Source organism: Cornus florida, unplaced genomic scaffold (genome assembly GCF_030987335.1).
Source record: "Cornus florida cultivar Cherokee Brave unplaced genomic scaffold, ASM3098733v1 CherokeeBrave_3.0.0_Hap2_Chr07, whole genome shotgun sequence".
NCBI lineage: Eukaryota > Viridiplantae > Streptophyta > Magnoliopsida > Cornales > Cornaceae > Cornus > Cornus florida.
Genome location: NW_026775577.1, coordinates 85,153,806 through 85,175,418, shown reverse-complemented (window position 1 = coordinate 85,175,418; position 21,613 = coordinate 85,153,806). Strand labels below are relative to the sequence as shown.

The window sequence follows — 21,613 nt, the reverse complement described above, 5'->3', positions numbered from 1 at the left end:
TATCCTACTTCTTATGTGTTTTAGGATCTCAAGACAAAGAAGAAGATTGGTACAGGGCATGAAGCTGGTGGCTTATATTACTTTGATTTTGCACCTTATCCTATGGTTCTTCAGTCTTCTCTGTCTCTATTCCAGTGGCACTGTTGTCTTGGTCACCTGTCACTTCAAGTTTTACAGCGTCAAGTTCCTAGTCTTAGTCATTTGAAGTCCTTGTCATGTGAAGTTTGTTAACTTAGCAAACACCATAGCGTGTCTTTCAAGTCTAGGGTTAATAATCGTGTCTCTAGTCCTTTTCATTTGATTCATTCAGATGTATGGGGTCCAATAAAGCATTCTTCAATCAATAAATTTCATTATTTTGTGACATTTATAGTTTTGGAGGAAATTTCGTGGCGTTAGAAATCTCGGGCCTTATGGCTCAAAGAGGGAGACCAGAATACCAAGTTTTTTCCATGAAACCGCTAATGCTCATAGGAGGAATAATCACATTGGGCAGATGGGTGTGGATGGTGCGGTTTTGACTACTGAGGAGGAGGTGCGTAGCGGTATTGCCTCTTTCTACCAAAAGCTTTATTCTGAGCCTCTTCGATGGAGGCCATGTCTTGATGATCTTCACTTCGATTCTATTTCTGCAGGGGAAAGAGATGGGTTGAAAAATCCTTTTTCAGAGGAAGAGGTGCTGAAGGCTCTTAAGAGCTATAATAGTGATAAGGCTCTAGGCCCGGACGGCTGTACTATGAGATTTCTGTTGGAGAGCTGGGAGGTGGTCCGGTACGAGGTTATGGGCACTTTTCATGAGTTTCATTCCACGGGGCGGTTTGAGAAATCTTTGAACGCATCTTTTATTGCCCTTATTTCTAAGAAGGATGGTGCTTCTAACATTAAGGATTTTCGACCAATCGGTCTGATTGGGTGCATTTACAAGCTCATCGCAGAAGTCCTTACACTTCGATTGAGGGAGGATTTGGATGGAGTTATCTCTGAGTCTCAGAATGCTTTCATTGGGGGTAGACAGACCCTGGATTCCGCTCTTACTGCCAGTGAATGTGCGGATTCTAGATTGTGTAGTGGGGCTCCTAGTGTTCTTTGTAAGCTGGATATCGAGAAAGCCTATGATCATGTCTGCTGGAATTTCCTGTTCTACCTGTTGGAGAGGATGGGGTGTTTTGGTTTGCTTTCAGGCTGTCTCTGGTTTGAAAGTCAACGTGGGCAAGAGTGTGCTTGTCCCTGTGGGGGAGGTTCAGGAGGTGGACACTCTGCCTGCTGTTTTAGGGTGTGGGACACAACGTTTCCCTATCTCGTATTTGGGTTTACCGCTAGGGGACTCGGCCAAGAGGGTGGGAAGTTAGGACTCAGTGATTGAGAGGGTCAAGAGAAGATTAGCTGGTTAGAAAAAGCAATATCTCTCCAAGGGTGGTAAAGTTACGTTAGTAAAGAGTATCTTGTCAAGCCTCCCAACGTATTTTCTTTCTCTCTTTCGGGTTCCAGCCTCAGTTGTTGGACGTCTTGAGATGCTTCAACGAAACTTCCTTTGGGGGGGTCGTGGAGAGGAGTTTAAGTATCCTCTTGTCAGATGAGAGCAGGTTTGCAGGCCATTTCAGTTGGGCGGGCTTGGGATTAGGAGATTGGCCCCCTTTAACAGTGCTCTCCTCGGTAAGTGGCTTTGGAGATTCGACAGAGAAAGGCATAGATTATGAAGAAGGGTTATTTCTTGTCGCTTTGGGGAGGAGAGAGGGGGGTAGTCAGCTAGGCCAGTCAGGTCTGCTAGTGGAGTAGGGGTGTGGAGGGCCATTGGAAAAGGATGGGACGAGTTTTCAAACATGTTAGATTCAAAGTTCGGGATGGAAGGTTTGTCCGGTTTTGGGAGGATCCCTGGTGCGCAGATAGGCCTTTGGCTCTTTTGTTTCCAAGGCTGTTCAAGATTGCTGTTGACAAACATGCTATGGTTACTAACTGCTATCGCCTTGATAGCGGGAGGTAATCTTGGGATGTGCGATTCCGGTGATCTTTACAGGATTGGGAGTTGGATGATGTCATTGGCTTGTTGGCTCTTTTGTACAGACAGGAGGTGGAGGGCACTGGTGTTGACTCCCTGATTTGGGTGCCCTCTTCTCAGGGGATGTTCCAGGTCTGGTCTTTTTTTGTGTGTCTCTCTAGTTTTCATGGTGTTTCCTTCCCGTAGAAGACGGTGTGATTGTCCAAGGCGGCTCTTAGGGTGGCCTTTTTTGTGTGGACTGCAGCTTGGAGTAAGATTTTGACCTTGGATAACTTGAGGAAGCGAAGACATATTATTGTTAATCGGTCTTGTCTTTGTAAGTTGAATGGGGAGTCAGTGGATCACCTGTTACTGCATTGTCCTGTGGCTCATGATTGTTGGAGTCTCATTTTTTATTTGTTTGGTATTCATTGGGTCATGCCTCGGACATCTTGGGAATTGCTAGATATTTGGAGGGACCAATGGGTGGGGGCTCAGGTGAGAGTCTTCTGGAGGGTAACCCCTTTTTGTGTTTTGTGGAGCATTTGGAAAGAGCATAATATAAGATCTTTTGATGGGAAGGAGTCCTCCATTGGGGTGTTGAAATTTTCTATTATTTGTACTCTTCTTTGTTGGGATTGGGGGAGAGATTTTTCCTTTTGAACGCCTTCTAATACATTTTACTTATCAAAAAGAAAAAAAAAATCGAAAAGAAATCAAAACTCAGTTTGGATACCCAATTCGTGTTTTACGTTCTGATAATGCTAAGGAATATTCTTCAGCCCCCTTTGATACATATCTTAGTGATAAAGGAATTATTCATCAAAATTCATGTGTTTATACTCCTCAACAAAATGGAGTTGCAGAACGTAAGAATCGACACCTATTAGAAGTAACTCGTGCTCTTTTGTTTCACATGCGTGTGCCTAAACGTTTTTGGGGTGATGCTGTTCTTACTGCCTGCCATCTTATTAACCGTATGCCGTCCTCTGTATTAGATGGCAAATCTCCACATTCTATTTTTTTTTCCTGATTCTCCCTTGTTTTCTCTTACTCCTAGAGTTTTTGGATGTGTATGTTATGTCCACAATCTTGGTCCTGGTTTTGATAAACTAGACCCACGTGCCACAAAGTGTGTATTTCTTGGATACTCTCGTTCTCATAAAGGTTATCGCTGCTACAGTCCTGTTTCTCAACGGTACTTTATTAACGTTGATGTAACTTTTTGTGAGTCCACCCCATATTTTTCAGATACTAATTCACTTCTTGATGTCACTCCTGAGTCGCCTCTTCCTGAGGTTCCCCTTCCCTCACTTTCTCTTCAACCTAGCTCTCCTTCGACGACTGCCCCGTTATAGGTCTACACTCGAAGACCAAAGCCATCTGCTATCATGCCTTCTCAGTCGTCGTCAGAGTCTTTGGATCCAACACCATCCGCTGTGTCTGATTCCTTGCCTATTGCACTTCGTAAAGGTACTCAATCTTGTGTCATTAATCATCCCATTGCCCATTATGTCTCTTATAATTCCTTATCGCCATCCTTCTCATGTTTTTCATCTCAATTGTCTACCACATTTGTTCCTAAGACTGTGAAGGCTGCTTTGTCTAATTCGGGCTAGAGGAAAGCAATGCAAGATGAAATGGATGCTTTGCGTCAGAATGGCACGTGGGATCTTGTTCCATTACCTCCAGGTGTCAAACCTGTTGGTTGTCGATGGGTATATACTGTGAAGTATTTTCCAGATGGTTCCGTTGAGCGTTTAAAAGCACGTCTTGTAGCCAAAGGTTATACCTAGACTTATGGTGTTGACTATGATGAGATGTTTGCCACCGTTGCTAAGATTTCTTCTGTTCGTGTTTTGATTTCTCTTGTTGCTAATCGACATTGGCCTCTATTTCAGTTAGACGTTAAAAATGCCTTTTTGCATGGTGACTTTAGCAGAAGAGGTTTATATGGAGCAACCACCTGGGTTTGTTGCTCAGGGTGAGTATCGTCACACTGTTTGTCGCCTTAAAAAGGCCGTGTATGGATTGAAACAATCTCCACAGGTTTGGTTTGGAAAATTCTCTGAGGCGGGATTAAAATTTGGTCTTAACATATGTCAGACCGATCATTCGGTATTTCACCAGCACACTGAAGCTGGCTTCATTTTTCTTGTGGTGTATGTAGATGATATTGTGATCACAGGTGATGATTTTGAAGGCATCGCTAAGTTGAATTTGTTTCTGCAAAATCGATTCCACACTAAAGACTGGGGTAAACTTAGGTATTTCTTAGGTATTGAAGTTGCTAGATCCAAGAAGGGTATAAGTTTATCTCAACGAAAATGTGTGTTGGACTTATTAGAAGAAACAGGTATGTTGGGTGGTCGTCCGGTTGATGCTCCTATGGATTCAAATACAAAACTTGTGTCTGATGAGGGTGGTCTATTTAATAACCCGGGCAGATTTCGTCGCCTTGTTGGGAAATTAATTTATCTCACTATCACTCAACCTGATATTTCATAAGCAGTTAGTGTTGTAAGTCAGTTCATGGGAGCTCCTAGAATGGCACATTGGATTGTTGTTCTTCGGATTATCCAATATCTCAAGCAAGCTCCAGGTTTTGGGTTAGTATATAAATCAAATGGTCATCTCAGGGTGGAAGGTTTTACAGATGCTGACTGGGCTGGTTCTCCTTCAGAAATGAGATCTACTACAGGCTACTGCACATTTGTAGGAGGAAATCTTGTTGCATGGAGAAGTAAAAAGCAAACGGTGGTAGCTCGATCTAGTGCTGAAGTTGAGTACAGGGCAATGGGCCATACCACTAGTGAGTTGACACGGATACAACATTTTCTAAAAGAACTTGGGTTGACAGTTGAAGCTCCTACTCCATTGTTCTGTGATAATCAAGCAGCAGTTCACATAGCATCAAATCCTGTGTTTCATAAGAGGACCAAACATATTGAAGTTGATTGTCACTTCATTCGAGAAAAAATATTACGTGGGAGCATCTCTACTCCATTCATAAAGTCTGAAGATCAATTAGCTGATATGTTTACCAAAGCATTAGGTCATAATCGGTTAAGGACTATCTGTTCCAAGCTGGGATTATTTGATATATATTCTCCGGCTTGAGGGGGAGTGCTAGAATGTTTATATATATATATATACACACACACACTTATGTTAGGTCATTATGTAATTACATATAGTTGGTAGGGCCCTTGTGTTATTAGGTTAGTCTTGTATCTTTATATATGCCTATGCAGGCTTAGGGTTAAGAGATATATGAAATACACAATACATAGAAGTCCTCTCTCTCTCTCTCTCTCTCTCTCTGTCTGTCTGTCTCTCTCTCTCTCATGATTTTGAACAAGTTTAAAAGCCAATCAAGTGTCACGCCCCGCCTATGGAGGTTATGCCACGCAGGCGACACGCGGGCGCTGAGTTGGATGCTGCACTGCTACTGCATGGCATGGGAGTTTCTAGAGTCTTCCGGAGTTGTCTAAAGTTGTGTAGAAGGTTCTAGATATGTGTAGAAATGTGTAGAATATTGTAGAAGTGTGTGAAAGGCTCCAGAGTTCTGCAGAGTTGTGTGGAGTAGTATGGAGAGTTCTAGAATGTTGTAGATATTTGTAGATATGTAGTGAAGGTTAGAGTAAGTTCTAGAGGAACAATCTCCACTGTCGGTGAGATTGCATCTTAGTCATCCATTAGGGATGGGGGTGCCTATAAATAGGAGTAGGACTTCATTTTGTAGCCATCAAGTCCTAGAGTGAGTCTTGAGAGCCTTGTAGAGAAGCGTTCTTTGAAGTAATAGAAGTGTTCTTTCATTGCCAACTTAAGTGCCTTAGTGTGTGTGAGTGTGCAAGCCAAGTGAGGTGAGGGCAAGGACTACTACAACACTAGTAATCGCACGAGGGGAGTGCGTTGGCTAAGGTGGGCACCGGAGTCAGGCTGACCAAGTACTTGCACGAGTAGGAGCAACAGCTTGGTGCCGCACGGGGAACAGCTAGAGTGGTGCTTAAACTCTAAGCCCATGACAGTTGGTATCAGAGCAGGTTCATCAAGGGAGCTTTGTTAGAGTAAGACATGGCTAACGAAGGAGACCACCAAATCCACGTCATGGGGCAGAGCTTGGAGGAGAAGCTCGCCACACACTTGGTCTACACGAAGACCAAGTTCAACAGGCTCGAGAGAAAGATTACAGAGCTCTACGAGCTGATCGACAGCATGGCCACCAAGGCGCGACAGAAGGAAAGGGACTTGCATGATCGGGTAGACGACTTGCTCGTGGAGATTGCCGAGTGCAAGAAGGAATTCTCCCAGTCGTGTGAGGCTGTGGTGAAACCAAGGAAGAAGAAGGCGCCGAAACCCAAGGAGTATGATGGGGCAAGGAATGCGCGCCAAATTGATAACTTCTTCTAGCACATGGAGCAATACATCGAGTGCATGGAAATCGAAGATGATGAGGAGAAGGTGCAGACAGGCACCATGTACCTCACGGACACTGCCGCTTTATGGTGAAGGCAGTGCATCACGAGTAGGGGCACAAAAGTGGTTGACACATGGGAGGAGTTCAAGAGGCAGTTCTACCCCGAGTATGTCGAGGACCTCGTCATGATCAACCTAAGGCGCATGAAGCAGAAGGGCAACATAAGGGAGTATGTGAAGGAGTACTCTAACTCGATGCTAGAGATCCTAGAGATGCCAGAGCGGCAGCGCGTGTGCTTGTTCATAGATGGACTGCAATCTTGGGTGGCCACGGAGCTTAAGAGGAGGGAGCCTAAAGACTTGGAATCCGCAATGTTGACTTTTGTGGCTCAATTCTGATGTCAGCTCTTGCATCACCCATTACTTCATCATGCTTGGCAACCAAGGAGTGTATTCAGCAAGCTTCTCCATGCGTGGTCACCAAGTCCAGCAATGATGTGTGATGATATTTTGGCTATAAAGAGCCTTGCCCTCCATGGTGTTGAAGCATCCCAGATCATCAATGAACATTTTGTAATATCAGTTATAGAGTGAGAGTTTGTGGGTGTATTTGGGTTTTGGGTGTGAACCACTTTGCCTTGTATCTCTTTATTTTCATAGTGAATTATTGTTCTCTCTTCTCCCCATGGACGTAGGCATAGCCGAACCACGTAAATCCTTATCTCGTTTGTGTGTGCGCTATTTTAATTTTTTGTCAATAATTTTCTCTTTGTTCTCATAAACTCTTATTCGATCATTTTTTCATAACAAACTGGTATCAAAGCTCGGGTTCGTGTATTTTGTACAAATATTGTTTATGTGTACAGTATTATTCACTGGTACTGTTCACACGTACGGTACTGTTCACAGATACTATTCGGGTACTGTTCACAATTACGGTATTATTCACCGAGAAATTTTTTGAGGAGTTTTTTGAGATGTCGACTAGATACGAGATTGAGAATTTGATGGTAAGATTAGTTTCAGTCTTTGGCGCATTAAAATGCAGGCTTTGCTGACTCAGCAAGGTCTAAAGAATGTGTTGTTCAGGATGGACAAGTTGCCAATAACTATGTCCAATGAAGACAAGGATGAGGTCGATGAAAAGGCGCGCAGTGCGATTCTCCTGAATCTAGCCGATGAGGTGCTGCGTGAAGTTCTTAATGAAGACACGGCGGCAAAGTTGTGGCTGAAATTGGAGAGTCTGTATATGACGAAGTCTCTCACCGACAGACTTTACCTGAAACAGAGACTCTACACCTTCATATGAAGGAAGGTATGCCTTTTAAGGAGCATATTGATAATTTTAATTCTATTATTATGGATTTGAAAAATACTGATATTAAATTGATGACGAGGATCAAGCCCTTATTTTGTTGTGTTCTTTGCCTCCTTCCTGTGAGCATTTTGTTACTACATTGCTTTATGGAAAAGACATTATTAGTATGGAGGATATTAAATCCTCATTGAACTCTCAGGAGTTGAGGAAAAAGGTGTCTGGGAATATTGGAGATGAACACGCCGAGGGTCTATTTGTAAGAGGCAAAAGTGAGACAAAGGGTTCTGGTAGTAGGGGCAAATCTAGATCTCATAAAAATGTGGAATGTTACTACTGTTATGAGATAGGGCACATCATCAAGCACTGTCCCAAACTAAAGGCAAAGAATGGGAATGGCAAAGAGAAGGTTCAAGAAGCAACTTCTGTGGCAACTGCAACAACGAGTGATTCGGAAAGTGACGATTACGTTCTCATGACAACTTTGTGTTCAGGTATGTCATTTAATGACAGTTGGATTCTTGATTCTGGTTGTTCTGTTCATATGTGTCCTAGTAGGGATTCTTTCTTTTCCTATAAAGAGGTGAAAGGTGGTTCGATTTTGACAGCGGACAAGAAAGCTTTCAAAATTTTGGGAATTGGAACAGTCAAGATCAAGACGCATAATGGGTTGGTGAGAATATTGTCAGATGTGCGACATGTACCGGATCTGAAGATGAATCTTGTTTCAGTAGGTGTGCTAGACTCCAAAGGTTACAAGGTTGTAACAGAGGGTGGAGCAATGATGGTCGTGATGGATTCTCTTGTGGTACTACAGGGCACTAAGGTGAAAATTTTGCATCTTCTCCAATGGAATACAGTAACAGGTGGAGCTTCTACATGGTCTTCTACAATTGGCAGAAATCTGAATTCAGGTCTTGGCAAAAGAAGAGTTAGAAAGAGGAGTGACGATCCTAGTTCTCAAAAGGGTTGTGAGGGGACTACACAAGGTGGTGGGAGAATGAAATCCGTTTTCAGATGGCAACCGAAATTGCAGCAGTCCTTACAGTGAGGCAAACCTATGAGGATAGGTGTGATATTGACTTGCAATAATCTTGGAAGCAATGAGATAGTCCATTCGAGTGCCATTAAGATGTGTGGGAGGCAAGTACTTGGTCACAATAGAGATGCGAGGAAAAGTCAGGGACGTCCTATTCTGCACAAGGGTGAGAAGATGACTTTTCATTACCAACCGGTAGTTTGTGGGCTGTTGGAGAAGGTTGTTGAAGGAGATGCCAAACTAGGAATCTCTGAGCGAGTTTTTGATAAGCACTTAGAGTTTAACAGAAATACTTGAGGTATGCTTGTGGCTGCCAGACATGGCTTGGACAGCTCGGACACGGCTCAGATGCGGCTTGGACACGGCTCGGACACACTTTTCTGGAAATTTTTATTTTATTTATTATTATTTTTTTTTTGCTGATATGTTAATTTTATTTTTTTTTAATTTTTAATGCTGATATGTTCTATTTTTTGTTTTGTACTACCCTTTTGGTATTGTAAATGGTAAAAGTCCTAGGTCAAATGATGGATGGGAATAGATGATAGTACACTGACTTGTTTTTGTATCTTTTTTGGGGACTAGCCTTTAGGTTTTTGTGAATATTAAGTGCTAACGGTAAAGTCCTGAATGTTAAACAGTCATGAATGTTAATAGTCCTTTCTGTCTATGCTTTTGTATTTGGAGTAAAGTTGCAATGACGATTAAATGATACTAGTTATTATTCTAATGTCTTGTTTTTTATTTGATTTTATAACTATGCAACATTATTCTTTTATAGTTTATTAGTTATGAGTTATGATTTGTGTTTTTTTTCATTGTGTGGTTGATAGAAAAATAATAACACTCAGTAATTTTTAAAGTACTACATCACATATATATATACTATTCGCCGTGTCCGTGTCCTAATTTTTTTGGATTTGCCGTGTCGTATCGTATCCGTGTCCCATATCCGTGTCCGCGCTTCTTAGCTTATCAACGAAGATGAATCAAACAATTCAAAGGATTAATTTGATGAAGCACAAGATGATGAAGGCCTACTGGATTTTGAAGAAAATGAAGTCACATTTGAAGATAGAGATCTTCCAAGTCTGGTGGTATGTCGAGCTATGTTAACACCAAAACAACCGGAAGGTAATTGGAGGTGAAACAAAATTTTCAGAACTAGATGTACATATAACAGATGACTTTGCAACGTCATCATTGATGGAGGCAGCTGTGAGGATTTAGTCTATAAAGAGATGGTTACAAAGCTGAAACTAGAGGTGCATCCACATCCAAAGCCAGATCAGATAGCTTTCAAGAAGGGAGGTGAAGTAAAGGTAACAGAACAATGCCTTGTTCCTTTTTCAATTAGGAAAAGTTATTCAGATAAAGTCTTTGTGTAATGTGGTGAATATGGAGGCTTGTCATCTCTTATTGGGAAGACCATGGCAGTTGGATAACAAGACTAACCCCTTGGTGAAAAGAATTTGTATGCCTTTTATAAGGATGGAGTTAAGGTGATCTTTGCTCCAATGATAGATGAAGACTTTCCCAAGTCCAAAAAAGAGGAAGGACACGCTTACTTGAGACGTCTCGTCAATTTCTAAATAAATTTGAGGACAATGGAGTTGCATATGTGTTGTTTGTCAGGGAAAGAAAGGAGAACTGCAAGAAGTACCTGCTGAAATGGACAAATTGTTGTATGAATTTAGTGAAGTTTTCCTAGCTGACTTGCCTGCGGGAATGCCACCACAAAGGATTATCCAGCACCATATTGACTTGATGCCAGGAACTAGCCAACGAAACTTGCCCCATTATCGAATGAGTCCAAAAAAGCATGAAGAACTCCAAAGACAAGTTGAGAGCTATTGGAGAAGGGATTTATTCGAGAATCCATGAGCCCATGTGCAGTCCCAGAAATGCTCCAAAGAAAGATGGGACGTGGAGGATGTGCATCCAGAGCTTTAAAGAAGGCGAAATGGTGATGGTTTACTTACTAAAGGAGAGGTTCCCAGCTGGCTTTTATTCTAAACTCAGCAAGAAGAAGCTTGGACCTTATCAAATCATCAAGAAGATTGGAGAGAATGCATATAAAATTGATTTACCTCAGCACTTGGGTATTGATCCTACATTCAAAGTTAGATCTGTATCCATACCATGATGGTGTTGACTTTAAGATATAATCAAATTAAGAGTAAGAGATGAAGAAGAAGAAGAAAAAAAGAAGAAAGCGGCTGAGATAAAAAGAGAGAGAGAATGAAAGAATACTTTCATCCTTCCACCATATTCTATTTATAATAACAAGTTTTAGAAATTACACATAAGCCCCAACATTATATAAGTAATAACAAATAAGCCCCTGACAACACTCTCCCTCAAGCTGGTGCAAAGATATCTATCATGGCCAGCTTGACTAACCTATTTAGCAAGCAAGTCTTGCTCACACCCTTAGTCAAAACATCAGCAACCCGATCAAGTGTGTTGATGTATGGATTACAAATCAGCCCAAGATGAAGCTTTTCCTTGAGGAAGTGTCGATCTACTTCAATGTGCTTTGTCCTTTCATGTTGAACTAGACTGTGGGCAATGCTAATAGTAGCCTCGTTGTCACAATACAACTTCATTGACTCATGAACAGGAAAAACCAACTCACCCAACATCGTACGTAGCAATAACAACCCACAAACTCCATGCGCCATGGATCTAAACTCAGCCTTTGCACTAGATCTAACTACAACAGACTGTTTCTTGCTTCGCAATGAAACAAGATTACCTCCAACAAATGTGCAATATCTTGAAGTAGATCGTCGATCAGTCACATACCCTGCCCAATCAGCATCAATAGGCTTCAACACGCAAGTGGCCATTACTGCCAAACAATATCCCTTTACCAGGTGAACCCTTGAGGTAGCGAAGAACAAGATGAGCTACCTCAAGGTGAGGTGTACATGGAGCATACATAAACTGACTAATCACACTAACAATGTAGGCAATATCCGGGCGCGTGAGACCTAAGTAAAGTGGGCCCCAAGTTCGATGTTCAGTAGGTTATGCCCAGGTCTTCTTGAGGCTTGGAGAGGATGTACAGTGGGGCCCCAAGTTCGTAATTTCTGGAGAGTCACGCCTTTGTGTGTCTGGTGGTGTTTATGGCTTGATAGAAATAGAAGATCTTTTGAAGGGAAGGAGACCTGTATTGGTGCACTGAAGTTCTCCATTATTAGTACTATTTTTTGTTAGGTTCTAGGGAAAGATTGTAAATATATGGATGAAATAGTTGATTTTTGGATTCCTTGGGAGTTTAGAGGCCCTATTTGGCCTTGTGTTGTTTTTGAGGGATGCGTTCCCCATTTGAACACTTCTTAATACAACTTTACTTGTCAGGCAAAAAAAAAAAAAAAAAAAAAAAGAAGGAATATACGAAAGTTTAGCACCAAAAATTAAAGACTAAGCACTGTTACATGGCTTGCAGAGAGTTCAACATTAGTACACAAACTCTATACACCGCTAGTCACCATGGCAAAAAGTTTGGCACCAAAAATTAAAGATTAAGCACTGGTCCTTGGATTTATAATTAAATAAATTTGAAGTTCCCAAGTTGGATCTGATCTCTTATGATCCTCTAACTGTTTAGATGTTTCGGAAGCAAATAAATAAGTTGGAAGGAACGTTCGAGGGTTATGAGAGACATACTCTACGAGGCTTTCAAAATCCTAGGCGAAAGATCGTAAATCTATGGATGAAATAGTTATTTTTTGGATTCCTTGGGAGTTTAGGGGCCCTATTTGGCCTTGTGTTGTTTTTGAGGGATGCGTTCCCCATTTGAACACTTCTTAATACAACTTTACTTGTCAGGAAAAAAAAATAAAATCAAAGAGGGCATACCCTCTGAAGAAGCAAAGCCAAAAGGCTAAGGCCAATAAACCTGCCCAAGCAACAAAGAAAGGATAGGAAAATTACAAAAGAAAGCCAATGTCTTCCAAACTAAGCTTAGCAGACTCAAGCACCTCAAAGAAGACAGACCTAGCAAGCTCGGTAGCACCCCCCCTAGAATCCTTGCGCAGACTAGCATTCCTCTCAACCCACATAGCATAAGGAACAGCCGTAAAGAGCATTTTACTAACCTTACTCTTCCTTGTATGCTTTAATCATCATACAATGAAATATTAGTCATTGTGTGATTGTGATTCTGACCAAAGATTTCATTGAAAGAACATTTTTCATCAACCTTTCAAAATAACATTCCCTTGAAAATGGAGGGATTGTCGAAAATCACTGATTGAGAAGATGGATTGTGAGGAGCAATTGTGTTGACAGTGATGACTGGACTTGCAGGGGTGAGTTCTCGTGGAGTGAGTTGACTGAATTTGGATTTGGAATCAGTGTGTAATGATGTGGGTCGCAGTAATTCAAACTAGGTAGTAACTCCGGGTGATGTCTGTAACTACATTAGGTTTGTTAAATAAACTTTGACGAGCTAGATCTTGTGGGTTTTACCTTATCTTCCACGTAAAAAGTCATTGTGTTCCCCATGTGATTGGTTTATTTTTATTAACTTTGATTTGCAATTTCAAACAGCGTAAAAAATCAACAAATAAAAGAAAATGTAAAATTGACCTATCTGTTAAGGTATATTTTCTTATTTAGGGTAGTATTATCTTTTCCTTTTTATTACTCAACTCTCTTTAGGGTATAATATATTCTTTTTATATTATATTTCATATATGATTGAATAACACATGCGACTGGTTCTCTTTCTTCTTCTTTGAGAGATATTTACAATATCTACCCCCCACCCCAGTTCTGGTCTGACCTGGCCCCTTTTGGTCTATTGTATGTGCACAATATAACTCGGTTTCCATGTGAGCAAGTCTAACTGACCCACCCTTCCAATGGGAACAGCCAAAACAGTAAAACACTGGAATGCATTAACATATAAAGCACTGGAATGCATTAACATATAAAAAGATGTGGACCAGTGACATCAACCTTCCGATTGATATGCATGCAAAACACTATTGTGCCATCATTAATAATGAATCTCAGGTAAATGTAAAATCAAAAGAACACGGGGAATGAAAAAGTTATTTGTTATCTGTTTCGTCTTTCCAGGAAAACAAATTTGGGTGGGGGATGGTGATGGAATAAAAAAAAAACTATAGAACCAAAAGTTAGAGCATACTGGTTTGAAAGTCTCACGACTGCACACCGGATGAGAATCATCTCCAACAACCCCCTCAACATGCCAATAAGCACCACAAAATGCTCGATCACATCCTAAACCTGCAAGAGGGGAGATTTTATACCCTTAAATATTTATGAGAATCCTTGTAAAACTCATCATATATGTCCATGATTTTTAACTTGGTAAAGCTTACAAATGAGACTAATGATTCCAATACTTTGAGTTGACTAGAAAATTCTTTATTCTCTTCCAAAAAAGGGTATTCGCAATCAACTCCAAATTGGTAGAGTAATAGACTTCACTCTATAGAATGTACAACTTTCTCTCACAATTTTTGAAAATAATTTTGAAGCGTGAAAAAAACACCCCGCCTCAACCTTCTCTGTTAAAGAAAACAATTGCATCTTTTTCCATGCATGACAGGTACAATTATCTTTCATTGAAGTTTAAGAAATTAAACTCGAAACCATCTATGATTGTTCAGAGCATTGTACAAAATTTAATAATGAATGGGAAAAGGTATAACTACTAATTCTATTAATTTACAAATTTTGTATCCCATTCGAAGAATAACTATTATAGGATCAAATTTAAATTAAACTGAAGTTAAGCTTACAAACGAAGCTACAAGCAACCACTTCTGTAGCATGTTTTCAAGAGCCATACTGACCATTGAAAAAGAAGCATAACCAGCGGTTCAACAGAAAACACATTTTTAAAAAGTAAAGTAACAACAACCACGAGTACGTAGACAAGAATTTACAGTGCTGTGGTACAGTTATATTGGTTCTAGAAGGCATCATCCCTCCACATGCTTGACATTGTAGATGGATGGTATTCTGGTTGCACTGGAACCCAGCAAAATCAGTGCCTGAGGGATGCATACCAGTCAGTTCAAAAATAAAGAATAGAACTAAAAAAATGTTAAAGAAATCACAATGAAAAACGCACGACAAATTTCTTCCCATCAAAGATTCTTAAGTCAGAGACTTGCATCCACTGAATATCCAATTAGAGGGACGTTTAAGATTCTCTGAAGATTGAGTTAAGCTGATGGATTGAAAAAGGGTAAAGTGCAAAAAAAAAAAAAAAAAAAAAAGAAACAAACTGCTGTATAAAAAATATGTAAAAAAGCACCCCTGCAGTTTAGTATGTGCATATAAATCCCTAACATTTGAAAATATGTGCAAATTGCCCCCTAATATCTATTGACAGTCGATGACAAACTTTTTTTTATAAACCCAAAATACTCTTAATATACCCTTAAAGACTGAAATAAGGGCTTTTATTTTTATTTTTTCTTAAGGGCATTTAGGTATTTTAGTCTACAAATGGACAAAATGTCCTTATTTGTTCAATTTGGAAATGTAGGGGGATTTTTTGAACACCAGGGGGTATTTGCACATTCTGTATATAACAGGGGGGTTTTTGCACTTTAACCTTGAAAAAAATATAACTATAATATGAAGCACCAAGCATTATGCTAAACTAACCCTATAGAGGATCTCAAAAAATCAATTAATTACCACACTGAGGGCATGGAAGCACCACAACATCATCTTCTGCATCTGATGCTGAATGTAGCCTCTTCAGCTGACGCTTTTTCCAACTGTTAATGACCTACAATAAGATATAATAAAACAAGCAAACAGTCAAATTTTAATAGTTTTTTTGTAGATATGATGCAGATGCCTGAAACATGTGCACCCACTATTGTCCTTTGGGTGTCTCGGACCCTAAACCTCCCATATGAGATGAGCAGATACAACTGAGCTAAATGCTGGGTCTCAAAGTTTAACACTGTCGCATCCCCAACCAGTAGCACTAGCTCTTGCCGGATCGAGGTGCAACCCTGACTCAAAGGTATCATAGACTCTCTAGTTCAGAGAATCTAGGACACCATGTAATCCATTCTATGACCACAATAGAGAAACCATTCACAATACAATCTTAATAATCATTGCATTATATTAATGATACTTTACTTATCAAAAGATATATATATATATATATATATATATATATAGAGGGAGAGAGAGAGGTCATGTTTGCGTCAAAGGTTCTTGACATGAATAAAAAGATTTCTCATTCAACTTGACACATATACTTGAATATCCATATCTGAACAACACAACCCATTAACCCGTCCGCCACGGGAAACACCACTTCCTGCCTGACTTGCATGTATTAAGCACGCCACCAGCTTTCATCCTGAGCCAGGATCGAACTCTACATGTTAGGATTCTGGTGTTAGAACAAAAACAGGAAATATTTTGGTTTTCAGAACACTGAATTGGCAACTGTCTCTCCCCATCAACCTGAAATTTTCACAGCTAAGAATGAATTGTGTTATCTCGTGGCTTATTCAAGTAATAACTAAAACCTGATTTTTTTTTTTTTTTTTTTTTTTTCCTGAATAAAACCTGAGTTAGATTTGTCTTATGGGAAATCCATTTTTATATTGTTTAGCTTTTTGGTCCTTAGTTTCTGTACCATATTCAATAATTTCATATGGGATTCAATAATTTAAGGCCCCGAAGAGCACAAAACTCTTAAATATTATCATAATAATGCAATGTCAATATTGACATAGTAATTTGTAAGCTGTTAATACAAAGTGAAAGCGAAGAACCTAGAATTCAAGGCATCTCATAAAATACACTTATGTGGATCATATAGTGTGCTACATACAGTGACCTTAAAATGAGATATGCTTAGCGACATAAACCTTTGTCAACTTCATTAAGAACAACACTACTTACAAGAGGTGACTTTATTGACGTATATGAATCTAGAAGTGCAACTTCTTCAATTGGACGTTTTAGGGAAGAATCTGCATGCAGTATACCCTGCAGAAACAAACAACAAACAATTTGAAAAACCATAGAGTTTTCAATAGGCCTAGACAAATATAGAAACAAAACGAGGGTACATGCTTTGAAAAAAATGAAATTCTAAATGGTAATTACATATAAAATAATCAACAAGAACTCTCTCTCTTGCTAGGACTTATTGTCATGGCCCATAGGTTGGCATATTTCGTAACAAAAGCCGGAGTTTGTACTTTTTCTTATTATTTTGTCATTTAAAAAGCCAATTACCTCTAAATTTATGAAGATGACTCAAGGAAATAGTTGGAGAATTTTATTATAGAAGCTATTTAAGCCCTTGATACCTTCAAGAAGGACTTCAAGAAGGGGGAGACTAGCTACCTTGCCACGTTGCTAGAATTGCCCGATGATGAGCTAGTCCCTCCACCACATGACTCATCTAACATATTTCGTAGCCATAACTCACAAACTCCATGTGCCATGGATCTGAACTTAGCCTCTGCACTAGATCTAGATACTACTGACTCTTTCTTACTTCGCCATGAAATAAGATTACCTCCAACAAATATGCAATATCCTGAAGTAGATCGTCGATTTGTCACAACGCCTACCCAATCAGCATCTGTATAGGCTTCAACATGCAAGTGGCCATGACGGCCAAACAATATCCCTTTACCCGGTGAACCCTTGAGGTAGCTGAGAACATGATGAGCTACCTCAAGATGAGGTGTACGTGGGGCATGCATAAACTGACTAATCACACTAACAACGTAGGCAATATCCGGGAGCGTGAGAGATAGGTAAATCAATCTCCCAAGAAATCTTCCCATGTCATCTAATGGGTTGCCATCCGCATCATTAAGCCTATGGTTCTACTCAATGGGAATATTAATAGGTCTAGCTCCAAGCCTGTTGGTTTCGGCCAACAAAGCTAACACATACTTCCGTTGAGAAATGAACACCCCTTTTTTGGATCTACACACCTCGATGCCAAGAAAGTATCTTAATGATCCAAGGTCTTTAACCTCGAACTCTGTCCGTAAGAATGAATTCATTTGATAAATCTCTTCTGGATATTTCCAGTGACAACAATATCATCAACGTATACAATAAGGGCAGTGGTGCAACCCTAGTGCTTCTTGATGAAGAGAGTATGATTTGCCTGACTCTGTGTACTCTACTCTTTTCACAGCAGTGTTGAACCTCTAAAACCAAGCACTCGGCAACTGCTTTAACCCATATAAGGCTTTATTTAGCTTACACACTAAATTCCGACCATTGGCAAGCTTAAACCTGGTGGCATACTCATATACACCTCTTCCTCCGAGTCAACATGAAGGAAAACATTCTTTACATCCTGATGCAAAGGACAATCGAAATTAGTTACCAAAGAAAGAACACGTATATAGTTCATCTTGGCAACTGGAGCAAATGTTTCCAGATAATCAATCCCATAGGTCTGAGTGAATCCCTTTTGCAACTAACTAGGATTTATATCTCTCAATTGTTCTATATGCATGATACTTTATTGTGTAAAGCATTTGCAACCTACTGGTTTCTTACCCCTAGGCAATAAAACAATACCCAAATTCCATTCTTCTCAAGAGCATTCCTTTCATTAAGCATGGCTTCCTTCCATGGACTTTGACTAAGAGTATCATACAATACAAACTGAGAGCATCTGAAACACTAGAAGGATCAGAAACAGACGAGATAGACGAAGTGAAAGAACGATATGTTGGAGATGAGGCATCATAGGATACAAACTAAGATATGAGATGTTTTGTACAATTACGAACACCCTTACTATTGGCAATAGGAACATCAAGATCAACAGGAATGCTATTGGGAAAAGAATAAGAGTACCAATGTGAACTGAGGGAATACCTGGATTGAGGAAGACTTCTTGGTCCTGGGGTGAGTCATTGACTTGTTTTGCCCTCATAGTATAGATAATTGGCTGCTTTCCGTGCTGTAAATCATTAGTTTTAGGAGGAGTAGACATAGGCACCTCATTGAGAAGCTTCCCCTGAATGAGAACGGGCTACCCCTCAATTGGAATAGGCAATGAAAGGAGGCAATCCCTCTTAATGGAAGACAGATTCTCTACACGAATAGTAGTCTCCCCTAGTAAAGAATCCTGAGCAATGAAAAAAAAAGGAACAGACTCAAAGAATGTAACATCCATGGAGACAAACCGACAACAAGTGGTAGGATTATAGCACCGATACCCTTTTTGAGTGGCAGAGTATTCAAGAAAGATACACCGGATTGCCTTAGGGTCCATTTTGTCCTTACGATGATGAATGTGAACATAACAAACACAACCAAACACTTTCGAAGGGACAGAGAAGGGGGATTGATAGCCAAGAACCCTAGAAGGCATGCGTTTGAAAAGTATGCAACGGTTAAGGTTGCATCAGCCCAATAACTTTTAGGCAAAAAGAGAACGGGTTACCTCCGTAATATGACAATGTTTTCTTTTAGCTACACCGTTCTGTTATAGTGTATTAGCACAAAAGGTTTGATGGACAATCCCGTTATCAGCAAAAAAGGAGGCAGGACCACCATACATAAACTCCCCTCCATTATCAGATCAAAAGATTTCTAGGGGAAAACCAAAATGAGGACATATCATCTTATGAAAGGTTTAAAAATGGAATGAACTTCATCTATGGTTTTCATAAGATAAAGCCAAGTATAACGACTAAAGCCATCAACAAACACAACAAAGTAGCGAAAACTAAGTAACGAAGTAGTAGATTCAGAACCCCGCACATCATAATGAACAAGCTGCAAAGGAGCTGTACTTTCATTAATACTAGTAGAATAAGAAACACAACATTGTTTGGCAAGAACAAATGTTTCACAATTTAACTTGAAAGATTCAATAGAAGCAAATTGGGGAAGCACATGCTTCAAAACATGAATAGGTAAATAACTTAGTCTATTATTCCATCGCATTAACAGATCTTTATTGGCATTACTATTCCTAACACTAGATTGATTTGCTACATAATAAGAAGTTGGTCTTGCGTTCATCAAATACAAGCCATTGTCCTTACGTCCACTCCCAATCGTCTTCCCCATATCCAAATCCTGAAGCACATAGAGAGATGGAAAAAAGGTTACACTACAATTCAAGCCTTTTGTTATGTGACTGACAGAAAGAAGGTTATTGGTAAACTTTGGAACATGAAGAACAGAGGATAAAGCAAGATTAGGATAGGTAGAAACAGCGCTCTTTCCCGCAATGAAGGTGAAGGTGCCATCAGTCACTCTAACCTTATCCTTAGCAGAACATAAATTATACGAAGAGAAATCAGATGCCATATTAGTCATGTGATCAGTGGCTCCTGAATGATCCAGGGTGGCCCACTAGATAATGTGGAAACTTAATGTGTCAAATGAGAGCTGTCTGAGCAAATTTAGAGGTGGAAGTGGAGGCATTTTGAGCTAGCATATGTCGAAGAGCATCAACTTCAACCCCGAACAAAGAACTTAGTGACCTTGAGAAGGCATGACTTGTAGAACTAGTCTCATGCGCTGCAGAATGAGCTGTAGATAACCCCCTAAATGGACCAAGCCTTGCCCTAGCATTTGCATGACCAGGAGCTAGAATAGGGTTTCCCTAGTGTGGCACGTACACCCACAGTGATCACACCTCAACTTGCTCTTATCATCCCGCTTCCCTCCTTTTGGAGGGTTGGGTTTGTTTCATTGTTGTGTAGCAAGAGCAGACCTTTCAGACAATGGTACTTTTTGTTGACCTTAAAGACTCTATCCAAGGACAATCTAGAGGTTTTGATGGTAACAAACCATTAATGGTGTTTAAGGACTAATGTTTACATTGAGTGTTATATAGATTATTCACATTCAAAGAATGACCTCAATGAAGCTATAAAGATCATTCCAAGTATTTCATTACTCAAGATCACATCTATGGAAAACAAAGGAGACAAAGGAACATGAAGTTGCAAAGAACCAAATGCAAAGTCCATCCAAAGATAGCTTGAACTACAATAAGCAAGAAAGCAACTCAAAGGAAGGAAGAAAGCAAGCAACTCAAAGGAAGGAAGAAAACAAGACTACCTCAAAGCCTAAAGGTCATGGACAAAGCTTGAAGAAAGGGGTAAATAGGATGGTGAGTGTTTAGGATTCAATGTCAAAGTATTTATGAATCCATTTGAAGCTCATCTCTATAGGATCATGCATATCATATCATCATTCATATGTTCCTATATATATTAGCAATAGACTATGCACTTCATTCATATATAATTGCACATGAAGTCATTGCTAAAGAGTGAGTTAGTTCAAGCTTGCATAAGCTTTGAAAGAACTCATCACTTATGCTAGAAATGCTAAGACCATGCACATCAATCATATAATTCATATTGGTCAACAATTAAGATATGAGAAGCCTTCATTACCATGAATTGGTAACGGACATTAGGGCCCCAGAATGTGCGTCATAAAAAACTATGTTTTTGGCCAAGTGTGAAAAATAGATTTTTGAAATAATGATCATTTCAAAATAATTTTTCCCGGTAATAACTCTTTATACTTCAACTAGCCTAAACTGATTTTATCAGAAGTTTTGACCAAGTCTACATTGGTCTACATAAGGATTCATTTCTACCAAAACTGTCGAAAATCCAAATTTGTACTAAAACTGAATTTCTACATTTTGATTAGTCGGATTTCAATTTTCTAGTATTTTTTATTGAATCCAAATGGGGGGTACTTCTTTATTTACATTGTAAACTTAAAGTAAATGGACATATAAACATTTACTTAAACGTTTTCAATGGAGATAAGGTATATGCAGATGTCCTGTAGAAAAACTGTCTCATCTGTTAACTTA

At 39.7% G+C, this 21,613-nt stretch overlaps 1 protein-coding gene across 2 annotated transcripts in view; it reads right to left on the bottom strand.

Moving 5' to 3' along the window:
• LOC132267379 (uncharacterized) overlaps positions 1-21,613 on the bottom strand; it is a 79,627-nt gene that overhangs the window by 22,729 nt on the left and 35,285 nt on the right. For both annotated transcript variants that reach the window (XM_059768545.1, XM_059768546.1), the window contains exons 7-10: positions 16,678-16,764; positions 15,442-15,535; positions 14,679-14,786; positions 13,913-14,013 (exon numbers count right to left, since the gene is read on the bottom strand). In XM_059768545.1, coding sequence (XP_059624528.1) covers positions 13,913-14,013; positions 14,679-14,786; positions 15,442-15,535; positions 16,678-16,764 — 390 coding nt within the window. The remainder of the gene's footprint in view (positions 1-13,912; positions 14,014-14,678; positions 14,787-15,441; positions 15,536-16,677; positions 16,765-21,613) is intronic.